Source organism: Bacillus rossius (genome assembly GCF_032445375.1).
Source record: "Bacillus rossius redtenbacheri isolate Brsri chromosome 9 unlocalized genomic scaffold, Brsri_v3 Brsri_v3_scf9_2, whole genome shotgun sequence".
NCBI lineage: Eukaryota > Metazoa > Arthropoda > Insecta > Phasmatodea > Bacillidae > Bacillus > Bacillus rossius.
In genome coordinates this window covers 25,740,055-25,754,541 of record NW_026962013.1, presented here as the reverse complement: position 1 = coordinate 25,754,541, position 14,487 = coordinate 25,740,055, and the positions used below count along the sequence as shown (strand labels likewise).

Below are 14,487 nucleotides of genomic sequence, written 5' to 3'. Positions count from 1 at the left end.
ATTGGGGCTTAAACTATAAGACCCTAGAGATTATTTATAAAGGAGTTTATGTATTTTAACATATGCAGATGGTGCTTGGAGTCGCATTGCTTGTGAAGTTCATCATCGAAGAACTTTATTATCCAGCCAACGAACTGTACTTATTGCTATAACTAAATCTTATAGAACAATTTCAACAGATGCACTCCTAGTTATAGCCGGACTCATACCCATTGACCTAGTTATATATGAACGTGGGCAAGTATCCCAGTTAAATAGGGATAGGAAGATCTCTGTGGCAGAGAAGAAGGAACTCCGGCGGAATGTTATATCAAGATGACAGGAAACTTGGGACTCCTCAACAACAGGAAGACATACATACAATATTATACCTGACATTAATGCAAGACTTAAATGTCGGTGGATTACACCGGACTATTATGTATCACAATTTCTCAGTGGCCACGGGAATTTTAAAGCAAAACTCTACTCACTTGGATTAGTACAGTCACCTCTTTGTCAGATTTGTGAAGTAGAAGATACAGTACTGCATGTTTTACTTCAATGTAAGAAGACAGAAGATATCAGAGAAAAATATACTCAAGAATTACTGACACAAGGATATGATTTTCAAGATCTTCGAAGTCTTATCCATAATAAGAATTCTTTTGAAATTTGGAGAAACCTAGTAACAGAAATGGGGAAACGGTTAGAAGAATTTGAACGGTGGTATGCATCTGTGGAAACGGACAGCGATGAAGAAGATTGACTGTAAGATAATTTTAGAAGAAATTCTGTCCAGTTGGCTTATGTGATAAACATTATGAAGATAAACTCTAAATATAGATGAAGAAAATTGAGTTCTGGTTATGGAATATATTTAAGTTTTTGAAGAAAGAAGAAAAATTTGATCAATTTCATGATGTGATATAAATATAATAGTCTAAAACCCCTTTTATGTGAAGAAAATATTTATTATAATTTTTGGTGATGGTATATATTCAGAAAGTTCTGAAGAAAGAAGAAAATTTTTGTTTAGTGTTATTTATTTTTGTTTTACATTATCATTTATTTGGATAGAGGAAATTAATTTTACATGAAGATATATAATATGTATATAACATTAACAATGGGGACAAGTCAATATAATGTCTCATTAACCCCGATAAACCTTTTGAAAATAAGTTAATATGAAAATTATATGATTTGAAGACAAAATTATTACTAGATTGATTAATCTCCTATTATACCCTAACAGGGATTATATATAGGAACGAAGCAATATAGAAATATGCCTTTATTATTTATTGGAGAAATCTGTATAAGTGAAAGAACTCCGAGGAACTAAACGTGCATGCGCGTTTAATGCGTAAGTCCCAGGACGATCAAATGTGATAAAAATGCGCTATAAAGTAATAGCAAAACAACAAGAACCAACCCCATGCCCTAACAAAAAAAGTGCCACTGCATCATTCTTGGATCCGTACCTATATTATGATGTAGATACAGGTTATATCGATATTATTTCTCGTAATGTGACATTGGATCGATGAATGGACTCTCATAGAGGTAGTGGGCTGACAAATTAATTGCATACCTTCTCTCTAGTCTTAATAGCCTAGTATTAAAAATATAAACTTGTTTATGAGTAAGTAGCGACAAAATTTTCTGAATTATCGTAGTTATCTTTCAGTATGATACTAGGAGATTATAAGTTACATTGTCGTGGCATTGTGGTGCATAATCATTCTCATGTGTATCATATTACAAATATACTTATAATACAAAACCCAGACACGAAATTTGATATAGAATTCTTTAGAATAATTCCTAGCGTGTTAAATGTACTGATTAATAAACTATTCACTTTTCAAATACCAACATTTCTGGATTCTATTAATACACATTCTTTCTAAACCCGTCGCTAGAATTCACTGCTTGAATAATATACATTGCTTGCCACCATTACGCGGAGATATCAACACGAAACAGACGGAAATTTAAACTAGTATAAATGGTTCCGATAAGAGTGAAAAAGACTTGAAATAATACTAAAATCTGGCTTTGGACGAGATTATCGACAAGGAATTTTATTAAAATACTGCCCACCTTGTTAAAATTCACCAAACAGTTAATGCTATAAAGTTTCCACACCTTTTAGAAGATATACTTTTATGGCATTACTAAAATATTGATCAAAAATGTTTTAAAAGACATAACACTAAGTATATGTTTATATATATTTTTTTGAACAACTGAAATAAGCCTGTAAATGATTCATACAAACAAAACTTAACCCTGTTGAGCTGATTAAATATTATTATAACACAGTCGTAAATTTTTATGTTATTTAAAAGAGTAAAAACAGTTTTTCCAGTGATTAGGTTTGAACTACGTCAAAAACTTTCCCTTGAGCTCTACAAGCTCGCTCTCTACCTCTGCTCCTGAGCATATTCAGATGTTGCAATTAGAATATGTATTATAATATCCGTAATTACAGTTTTATTTTGTATTTTAAAACTTGTAATCACATTTTTTGTGACTATTTAAGTTTACCATATATATTCCAGGGTAGTTTCACTTATATAAATGTTACTACACGTGGGTTCGACATCTTGTTGACTTCGGTACCGTGGTTACACATTTCCGTTCATCCAACTTCCACCCCATTCACGAAATTACGCCTACCAAATGTTGTATACCCCTGAAGCTAAGATGTTTACACATCAACGTGTCTCGCTCAAAATGTGTTATTACGAGTGGGTGCGATATTGTTGATAGGCAATGAAGACATGGATGATTTGTAAATGAAACTATTAAAAGTAAACTACTGTATTTGCTTTTATCAGTCGTTTAGGAACGCTTGGTTGTGTTATTACTGGTCAGTGAAACTTGAGAATATTGTAACCTGCTTGCTGCTTTTTATTTGGTTCAATAAACGCTGTATGTACCAGTGCGATGATATTCGGAGACAATAAGATTCCCAAGGATGGAATTCTTCAACTATCTTAATATGTGTTGCATTATACGTACTATTTTATATTCATATTAAATTTGTTTGGATGAATAAATCTGCCCTGAACATGAAATTATGAAACAAAATTAATAAAAAAACATTTTACTTTATGTTTGCATTAAGAAATTAAAAGTAACATTTAAAAAATGTTGACTGTTTGTTTCGGCATCACTTATAAAGTACTGAATGTATTTATAAGACCGTCCGCTAACTTAAACACTAAACTTTATGTCAATATGAAATTCCACCTCTTAAGGAATGAAAAAAATGGTAATACATTGTTGCAGCAGTTAATTTTATCTCCGACGCTAACGAATCAATATTTAAGATGTTTATTACGAATATTAAACATACAATAATTACCTACTTAATTTCACCATTATCTTGAATTATATCCTTAAGGGATGTGAACGGGGTGGTTTTAGTTCAATCAAGTGAAAAATCACGTCTACCAGAGTAGTTAGTTTAAAATATGCAAACAATTTTAGGTACTATATTTATTTTAATTTTTCAAAATTCAATTCCTTAGATGTGATGTTTGGGTTTATAATAAAAAAAAGTGTAATTCTGGAGCTAATAAGTGGTATGAATAACAAATGACTATTCACTATCAACTCATTTTTTCATTGCTTTATATTCTACTCCTAAGAAGGTGAAAATGGTAAAAAAAACAAAAACAAAAAACAGGTATCACGTGGGGGACCAGATCGTGGATAGAAATAATAAACAAATAACACCAACTCATTTATCATTTTCTGAAATTCCTCCCTACCATTAAGTTGAATTTTTAACCTTCAGGAATTTAAAAGAGGTGAATGTAGTGTATAACGAGAATGATTTTAATGCGTAAAATTTTAAATTAAAGTAAACAATTACTGAATTTCTAAGATTTTATATTTAGTAATATGTGTAATTCTGTTATTTGCTACAATTTGTTATATTATTTGTGGGACTGTAATTTTTTTCATTGAAATATAATTTAATTAAAAATATTTAAACAGGTTTTTCATCGAATAATAAATCTATTGAAGTATATGCCGAGCTTTAACTGGACAATACTTTTTTCAAAAGAGATTTTTGCCACAATTAGAAATAGTTGTATTTGAATATTATATTATCATAGCGTCAATATACAGTGAATATACTAAACTTGTTTTCTACTTTGTTAGCAAACTATTGAAGCAATTTAGCTGAAGCGAAAATAATATTATTGAATAAGCTTCATTCACGAGGGTTATAGTAATGAGAGAGGCGCGTTTTAATGAAAATTATAATCTGGTCTACCTAAAACATTGATAGCTGGTTTAATACCGGTTGTGAACTAGAATATTCCTTGTAGACATTTGGATTAAGATTTTTAAAAAATGGGCGACAGCAAAACGTCACACTTAACAATTAGTTTCTTTTTACTTAGCGAGATAATTCATGCCAGGTTATATAAAATATAGAAAATCATCTCTATGTAATAATTAATGTAGTTTACAGTGCATTTCTTTCTAATAATATTGTTTATATTCAAAGGTAATATATATTTATCCACCTTAAAATTATTATTTTTTCAGTGTTCTTCTAGATAGGTTTTCTGAATAAATTTTCATTACAAAAACAAATAACTTTTGAAAAAGATTGTTTATCTGATTTTTGTAAAAACTCCCAACAAAGATAGTTGTGGTAATGGTTTTTCTTATGCAGTGCACCTATTAAAAAATTTCATTCCCATTTTTGGTAAAAATATTTAATATTTATAAAGTTAAAATAAACTTTATAATATTATATGCATAAATGATTTTACTGATGTGTATTTCAGCAACCCATTTGGTAGGAACAATATGGGGGAGAGATCTAATAATATTAATTTAGGCCAGCTCTCTTCTTTCTTCTCGCTATTGGCCAACTTCATTTCTGGGGCAGCTCCGCAGGTAGTGCCAGCCCCCACCCCCTGCACTCTTCCCTATTGTTGTTGTCAGCTAGGACAGAGCCCAGTAGCCAGCAGGGGGGAGGATATCTTAGCAGCCTTCTGCTTCTCTTTTCTTCCCTGGCTCCCATCCTGTTTCCCGCGCACTCAACATTTATGCACCAAGCAATATGTGCGTTACTACAGAATAATTAATTTTTATAAAAAAAACTCGGTGACTTCATTGAGGGGAAACCTGAAAAATTATTCCATAAAGGGCTTAATTATAATTCTGTAAAAAAAAAAAGAATTCGAGAAATATTTAATTAGAACTTATGAAAACTAGGCTGATTACAACTTATAAACAGTACTTTCACTAACGAATAAAAGTGATTCAAACATGAAAATTATAACATTTTGTCCACAATAATCAACGGGTATTTAGTTTTCTATAAAGTGGTTTTAAGGTTTTTAAAAAGTATATAATTATGCAAATTATTAAGAAAATTCCGAGACTGTGCAATACATAGGTTCAACAGCTGTGACGAATCCTCTTAACTCTGAAGTGCAGACACTATAGCCTATTATTAAAATAATGCCCATTTTGTTAAAATCCACTAAACAGTTGATATTATAAAGTTTCTACACGCTGCAAGTTATACTTCTATGGAATTACTAAAATATTAACCTATAATATTTTTAAATACATATTATATATGTAAGTATGTATTTGTATATTTCTTTTTGCTTAAGCAACTGAAATCAGTATGTAAATACTTCTTACAGAAAAAACTTTATCTGTATTGATCTGATCCAACATTTATTTTGTATAACATTATTATATTATGTTATTAAAAAAGTAAATAATCCAGAGATGATATTCTAACGTCCTATCTTGAGATTACGAAGCCCGCGCTCTGCTGCGGTGCCATTAAGCGAATTTAGAATTTAGAAAGAGAATATGTATTACAATAATTGGAAGGGAAGCCTTCAATTCACAGACGAGAGAGCCACACCCAAGTTCCCCGAAGTTAATGCTCGCTTTTTTTTTCCGTACCACAACAGGTGTATTTATTTGGGAGGGGAAAAATTCGGGGGCATTTATTCTCCAAATGCACGGGTTTAACTTATAAGATGTCATTCTTAAAATTATTCATTAATATACATCATAGGTTAGCTACATTATAAATACTTTAAAACATTGTGGATGGTTGGTTATATTAGGTAAGTATAGCTACATTAAAAATAATTGTAAAATAATTTTATGGTTGCTTAGCAAATAACTTTTTAATATGTAGCTATCCAGGGCTAGGAAACCGTTTGCATGATTTCACAGTATCTTTAATGTAGCTATCCTAACCAAATCAACCGTCCAAAATGTTTTAAAGTATTTATAATGTAGCTAACCTAACCTAATAAAATTGACCATTAGTTATCATGAGTTATCCAAAATAAACATTCACGGACACTCTTCTAAAAACAATTACAAATAAATAAAGTTGCCTTGTTTATGGTCTTTCCTTTTATCAACACCGCCATATTTATTTACAATGAACAAAAAAAAAAAAACAGAAGATGCACAATGGGCCGTTTGGCTCTCTCGTCTGTGAAAAGAAGGCTTCCCATTATTGAAATGCCAGTTTCCTTAGATATTTGAAAACCACAGATTACTTTTTTCTATGACTCCTTTAGTTTACCAAATGTACTCCAGGGTAGTTTTACCATCATAAAGTTTCATTGGGCACAATAATACGTTTGCTATGTACCGTAGTGTTTGCGAAAGTGACTATATACGGGTTTATTGTTGCTACTTATGGGTCCTTCATCTTTTTCTCATTTTCGTTCATCGACTTTTTTTAAAAATTTTCACGAAATCACTACTGCCAAATGCCGTACACCGAGATGTTTACAAATAAAAAATTATGTTTTTCAGAAGATTATTTATTATAATAAGAGAAAGTAGAATAGTGATAGCTGAAGAGAAATAAATTATTAACATCAAATGTTTGCATACAGCTGTGTAAAAACAAAAAAGGGCCCGGGCCGAACAGAGCGAAAAAAATCCTTTGTTGGCTGGAGAACTCACTATGATTAGGTACATGAATGTGTATGAGATGCTGGTGAAAATGTATATATAGTTTCCTACCATTTTTGAAACTCATCTTTTTTTAATCTAAAAGTATTGCAGCATCACTATGTAGAGAGCTGGCAAGAACGAAACCCCCCCCAAAAAAAAAAAATTAATCAATTTTTATTAATTTTAATGAAACTATCTTCAAGATATAAAGTGATTAAGGGTAAAAAATGTGTTATTTAATTTATAGTGAGTTAAAGAAACATTAAGATATGTTTGCTAATTCTCTGCACTAGTGAAATATAGACAATGCATTGCTTACATAGCAATTTTTTTTTCTTTCCCGCGGAAAAAATTCTTGATACGTTAAAATTATAACGACTGATTTAAAACTTCTGATGATAACAAAAATAAATTGTATTTATGAAAACTGCGAGAAAAAATAAACCTTTCAGGAAAATGCATGCTGCAATACATTAAATTTGTAGTAGAGAATGTTATGTTCGATTATAGTTTGCTTTATTCATCTAATACAGGTCATATATTGGAAATCAATTTTTAAAAAATTACCATTGCTTGTTTATTAATTAATATAAGGTTTTTAATATAATGTGCAATTTAATCAGTTCATACAATAAGCTATGTTAAAAACTTTTTTATTTTTAAACCTTGAAATTGTACATAATATGTGTTTTTGAGTGAGTGTCGTTGTATGTATGTGTGTGTTCGTTTATATAAGTATTTGAACATATGTGTGCTTGCATTTGTCTGTAAAAAATTATATTATTTTGTAAAAAACCTATTAAATGATATGCATGATAAAATTTCCTTAAAATTATGATTCATTTGGGTCCCATAGTTAAAAATCATTATCTCAAAATTTAGAATATTCTTAAAATAACTTAATAAAGCATCTTACTTAATTAATTATAGGGTACTTTAATTTAGAGTTCCCTTGAGTAATTTAAAATTGTCCTGTGTAGCTGTATGTGGCAAATTTTGTCCTAAGTATCCGATACAATTAGTATATATGCACATGCATTTTCAAATGAGGCGTCTTAATGACTTAGTGTAAGAAAATATAGTCTAAATTATTTTAATTTTATTTGTTATATTGAAATGATAAAACTTTAAACCAGTTGACAGGAAGAAAAAAATAATACCATTTTATCTGAAAACATGCCATTTATTGTGTTTGTTTACAATCTATTGCTTCATTACCAATCATCCGTACACTAAATGTGTCATTTACAAGAGGTACTACCGATTTGTTATTCGTAGTACAGTCTGAGATACAGTACAATTTTCACTAAAAGTTTATCTTAAGCTTCAGACGCGAAGTCACATCACTTTCTTGTCTTGAGTCCAGTGTGGTACTTAAATGTGAAAGAAGGGGTGGGTGACACTTCTCTAAACTTACTAAATTAGAATGAGTGCTGTGGTCTGCTGACAAAGAAATTAGGGATGAATGTTACTATGTATACGAAATTATTTTTCCATGAGAGGCCATTTCATATTCATTTATCAGTATTTTATACTGTCTTTAAAAAAAATAATTTCATTCCGTCAGCAAAATATTCATGAATTTTTACTCTTTACAATTTTTTTTCCAAAAATGGTAAAATATATTTTTTAGGTAGGCTACTCATATTAGGCAGTTAAAAAATTCAAGTGTTTAGAAACAATAACTCAGTTTAAAGAATATAATTGTATACAATAATTTAAAGTGTTATATGTAATATATTAGTTTTAATAATAGGTAAATAAGTGACTAGAATAAAAAATTACTTAAAGTAACATAGTTTATCAGAATGGAATTTCCTAGGAGTACTTTATTCCAGGACGCTGCTAAAATAGCTCGAAATAAATTAAAACATTTCTTAAATATTTTCTTTGTCATATAATTAATCTACTGTAAATGCATCTTTTTAAATATGCCTAGTAGTAAGTGATAACATTTTCAAGTGTACTTCAATTTCTTTATAAATTACAGAAGGCCTTTAATATTAACGTATTATTATTAAATTCCACACATTTATTAGAGAGAATTTATATATGTATAAATGCGGTAAAATTATGTGTAAATAAGGACTGCAAAGTTTATCTTTTCTCTTGTGCGATCAAATCTATTTTCGTTACAATTTGCCAGTTAAATCTCAAATTCACGAGTCCACGATACCTGTATATAAACATAAGTTATTTATTACGTAATCTGCAAATTAGTTTATTGTGTATTTAACGTGAAACAGTTTTTTCATTTTACTTTTACCAAAAAATATTGCCACAAATACCTATACAATCATAATGTTTTTCAAAACATCAACATTGATTTAAATTGACTCGACCGCTTATTTTTTTAGTAAAAAATAACCCACTTTCTCATTTTGTTGAAAGTTAATGTTAAAACAACTTTTAGTTACTCTACACATTTTGTCATCGTTTGGTAATTTTATTCAACAAAATAAAAACTAGCGTGTAAAATATAATATTTCACCTCGAAGAGGGTAAAATGTTTTATAAATGATATTCGTATTTCCTAATCTACTGAAATAGGAGATCAATATTTACCGTAGGTGGGTGATTCATTCTGCAAATTAAGTGTAAGGTTATTTTTTATTTTTTGAATCCCTCCAATAAGGGCAAAAAAGTGTTAATTCAATCTTATAAAGCCAATAAAACCAAGCAGAATGTGAGAAATGTATAAGCCTGAATAACGTGTGAAAATAGGTTTTGTTAAAATAAAAACATATTAATGCTAGGTGACAGAGAAATTAGCGTGTGATATTTATACATAATTTTTTACAACACATTAATGCTCCCGAGGCGTAGGTTAAATAATTCCTCGTCTCTAATGTAATAGTTTTTACGGTGTTTACATGAAAATAAAGCGAGGGTCTGTTTAACCTATGATGGTATACTCTGACTTACATGTCGTTTCCAAATACCTACATAAAGAACATTTCTACTAAAGGATCTACTAAAGTGCATCTTAGAGGATATTTGTTGACCTTCCGAATAGTTGTGAAGATCCTTATTTAAAATCGCTGATGCAGCTTTTCGTAAAAGGTCCATTCGCTCCAATATTTTTGAACATCCTTTTGGTTTTTGAGGGGTTTGTGGCGCTATATTTTAGCAAAAATATAACGATAATCTGTTGTTTAGCCAGCTAACTGCTTTCCACACCCATTAAGGGAGACTAGGTCTCACCATATTTTAAATTTTAAATATTTTGATACCGCTTGCAATAAAGCTACCGTGCTATTTTTTTTTGGTTTGACATGGCAGGTGACTTCGCTTTGGGAACTTGTTGAAGTCAACACTTGTGAATTTGTGTGATTTTCATGACAGTTGTAGTCACCCGCGTGAAATATTAAATCATTTTCTCGCAGCGCTTACATACTAGAGCGTGTTCATAAATATGTGGTTAAAACAATATTTAGAAGGTCTGGGAGGTATGATTTATGCTTGGGCATGTTAAAAATTAGGATAAATAGTTTCAACTACAATTATAGCAAAAATATGGAAAAATATAAGATTGCGGGTCTTAATACCTCTAAATGTTTGTCTATTACTGTAAAAAAAATTGCCTAAATTGCAGTGTGAAAAATTTAAACGCAAAAATAAGGCAATGACTGCTGAAAAAATAATTTCTTTCGTGATAAACAATGCATGTTGGAATCGCAATGATTTGGATATCATTTCACGGCTAGTATCTAACTGAATGTAGCCTTGAAATTAAATGATGGATTACTCGTCCTATTTATTCGGAACCAGCAATAGTATTGAAAGATAATAAATTTGCAACTGTAGAAGCCTTAACGCAAAGTGATTGAGGCAAACAATAAAACTGCAATATTTCGTTAAACGTATTTTCAGCCATTTAGTTTATTTTCTGATTCGACTAATGTGACTTTAATCTTACAATACATTTATTATAATTTTTTTTAATATCATTTTTTTAATATAATTTTTCAGATAAGAATGTTAAGCGAAGAAATGATAATGTTGTTTAAATAAACCTTAAAAAAATACTGTTACTTTTATAGAAAATATTTTAGCAGGCGTCCCACAAAACAACTATTACTGCTCACCGTACTCGAGTTATAAAAATACATCTGAATCACGGTGTTTTTGGTATTATTTAGTAGCAGACAACCATAAAAAAAACAAATGTACATTGTTATTGTACTTATTTTTGCAATTCACAGAATCAGATATGTACAACTTATTGAAAATTAACATGAAACTATTTTAATAATATTGGACAATGTTGAAAGAAATTTACTATAAAAACAACATTTATTAGCCAGCAAAGAAGGTCAGTTGAGTAATCGAGGATTGTCAAGTATAGCTTGAAACTAACTAACAACACACATTTGGTGATATTCATTAATAATATTTCATATTATCACCCAACAGTTTTTCACTGCTTGTTTTTAATTTTTTTACTGCATTTATTAGGTTCAGTCTAAAAAACATAACAAATAAAAGTACTTTGAAATTAATAAATGTTAATATTCACAGAGTATAGCTTATGTAAGGATTGGTAATCAACTACCCAAATGCCACTTATATTTCCATAAACACTTTATTTAATTCATAAGCGAAAATTTTACCCCCAATTTAGAGCCATTTGAATACGGGAATAAATTTCTTTTAGAGTTACACCAACTGCCCTTTTATGAAGTGTTCATTTCTTTGAACCAAAAGTCAACATATTTAATCTCAGAAGCATTAAACGTGTTTAACATAAAGTGCTGGGAATTTTAATTTACATTTTTCTATTTAATTAGTTTTAACTGTGCAGTAAATATAAGGTATTCAGTACTTTAATCCTGAGAAATTAAAATTATATTTATTTTTTATTTCTGCGATTTTTGAAAGTGATTTAGTATCATGCCATGTCAGTGACAATATTCATAACCATGTTTTTAAAAAAATTCCAAATAATCTGACCCGTTATACCACTGTCACGATTCTAAATAATACTTACCGGAAATCAGACTGAACCTTTTAGTAATGCCATAAACTGGTTACAATAATGTTTTTCTTTTGCTATTTTGCGTAAATTTAATTACATTGACATTTTCTAGAACAAATATTTCAGTAGTTTAAAATAGTAATTTTCTTGTTTTTTTTTTCTTACAAGAATGATTACAGTTACAAGTCTAACTCAAATAAAAGTTCTACCGAAAATGTTACAGATATGAGGTATCAAGTTTTAAACAAACATTTTGAATCAGCATTCATATAAAAATATGTAACCTACAAGACATCTTCATATAGACTATTAATATGTATAAATCCTATAATACAAACACATTTAACACCACAGGCATGCTCTTGACGAGCACGTTGAAAGGTCCCGGTGATCGAACAGTGTACCCATTGTGCAGTTTTGTGGACATTTACGTAAAAACAATAATCTAGAACTGTGACTGAGTGCCTGTTGTCTTCAACGTCCGCAGTAAAAGTGTTCATCACGTGCTATGTACGAAACTAGACGCAGAGCCATTCACACATTATCAAGCAATAATGTTCTGGCAGCGTCAACAACAAATGTTCATTGAAATCACTGATATGATGAGAGCCGCTGCAGGTGCGCCAACAAAACCTGGAATAAAATAAGAAAGCGTCTGAAACATAAAATTACTATGTTTAAGATTATTTTATAAAAGGGTTGAAAACAATTTGAAACAAAGCAAAAAAACAAAACATACATTACATTTTTTAATTATAACTGTTACCAACACGTTTTGTCACCACATAACGAAACTTATTATTCTACAATGATTTTGCCAACAAAATTAATCTGTGCAGTAAAGAAACAAAACAAAAAATCTAAAAACCTTATTAAAGCTGTACAAATTTCTTAGATGACAACAAATTTGAAAATACCTTATTTATGAGAAAAAATTACATATTTAAAATTAATTAAGTATAACAAATTAACATTAAATATTAAAGCAACTAATTTTTACAAGACTTACATACACACCTATTTATAACCACACAGCAATAAAATATTATTAATTTACATTGATATTTTGAAGGGACGATCCCTGTTACAAATTTATAATATCTTTAAATTTTAGATGTATTTTTTTATAGTTTCAGACTGTTATATATTATTTTCTTGTACAGCCGGTGTCAACCTATTACTTTAACACACCTTCCTTTAGTGATCCGGATGATATGCTACTCGAACATTCGTGGCAACGCAGAACAATGGCGTTGCCTCCAAGAATTTAACATAAAGTTTAAAAGGTTATTTAGAGTTACATTTTTTCCTTATAACTTATAATAAGAATAAGTTAATAAGTTGAATATTTTCCCCGCTCCTTGAGTATCTACTCGACTATAAGATTTTTTTTATACATGATATTTTTTTGTACTGAAGTGAGTTTCGATGGTGGTGATAGGCTGATGGGCCCGGATCTTGTTTGAACCCTCAGTCATCGACGTTGGCGGGGGGAGGGGGAAATGACAATGGCTTGATAGGCGTACTGGACGAGATGATACTGCTGTGGTTTGGCACTTCCTTCCGCAGTATGGAGGCGAAGAGACTACACAAGGATATCCGCCTGCATTTCTTGTGCTAACGTGTTTCCGAGACACCACACAGAAATTATGGGCAGAACCACAAAGACCCCTCGTGCCTCAAAATTGAATAATTTTAAAAGGAGCCTTGGAAACTGCTGGGTAAGAAAAATAAGTTAAATAAATTGATTTACCAGAGGCGGCGCGAGGTGGATAACAAACAAAAATTTAGGAACTTCCTGTAACAGACAAGGAGGAAGTTGGTGGATCGTTAAAATCAATAAATAAAAACTACATGATTAACTTGATCTATAGTTTCCCTGTTTTATTTGCCCTGATGAATTATCTTGTTTCCATTATTTTACATACAAAAGGTTTTAACAAGTTTCAAAGATTAACAAAAAGAAAATCGAAAATGGGCCGGCCCGCGATTATTTAAAACAATTTACATTCTTAGTTTGAAATATAAACATTTGCATTATGAGTTTCACAACCACAATTGGATGGATCCGATGATTACATTGATAATTAGTTCTATTCGTTCTACATGTTCTTGAGGAAAACACTGGTCGCTGGTGGGTTGGTCATCCGCTTAAGATAGTTCGTAGCTAGGTAAGGGGGAAATGTTGAATTTACATTACCACCTGGGGTCTTCAAACGATCACGTCGGGTAGTAGAAACGTTTCTTCTAATGTGACCCACGGAACAGAAGGGGGGGGGGGGGGGCACGAGATGAGAGCAATCAGTCTCTCCCCGTCATCGACCCTGTCTGCAACAGTCCAAATCAAAACTGATTAGAACTTGTATACAGGCAGTCTATGGGGCAGAAAATGCCCAAAAAAATTTAAGGGAAAAAAAAAGGGGGGTGTCGCGAATTATCACTCACCAAAACAGGGGAGTTGCCCAGCACGCTGCAGTCGTGGAGTCAGCCAGGGTCTGGAGCTCGCGAATTGCGCGGCAGGACGCGGATGATTTCTAATTTAA

At 30.8% G+C, this 14,487-nt stretch overlaps 1 protein-coding gene and 1 long non-coding RNA gene across 2 annotated transcripts in view; one reads left to right on the top strand and one right to left on the bottom strand.

The window, feature by feature from the left end:
- LOC134542859 (uncharacterized) overlaps positions 1-14,487 on the top strand; it is a 413,602-nt gene that overhangs the window by 167,924 nt on the left and 231,191 nt on the right. The window lies entirely within an intron of this gene.
- Positions 8,129-14,487, bottom strand: part of LOC134542858 (suppressor of lurcher protein 1-like) — a 443,271-nt gene continuing 436,912 nt past the window's right edge. Inside the window, exon 14 of the mRNA XM_063387427.1 lies at positions 8,129-12,577. Coding sequence (XP_063243497.1) covers positions 12,513-12,577 — 65 coding nt within the window. The 3' untranslated portion in view covers positions 8,129-12,512. The remainder of the gene's footprint in view (positions 12,578-14,487) is intronic.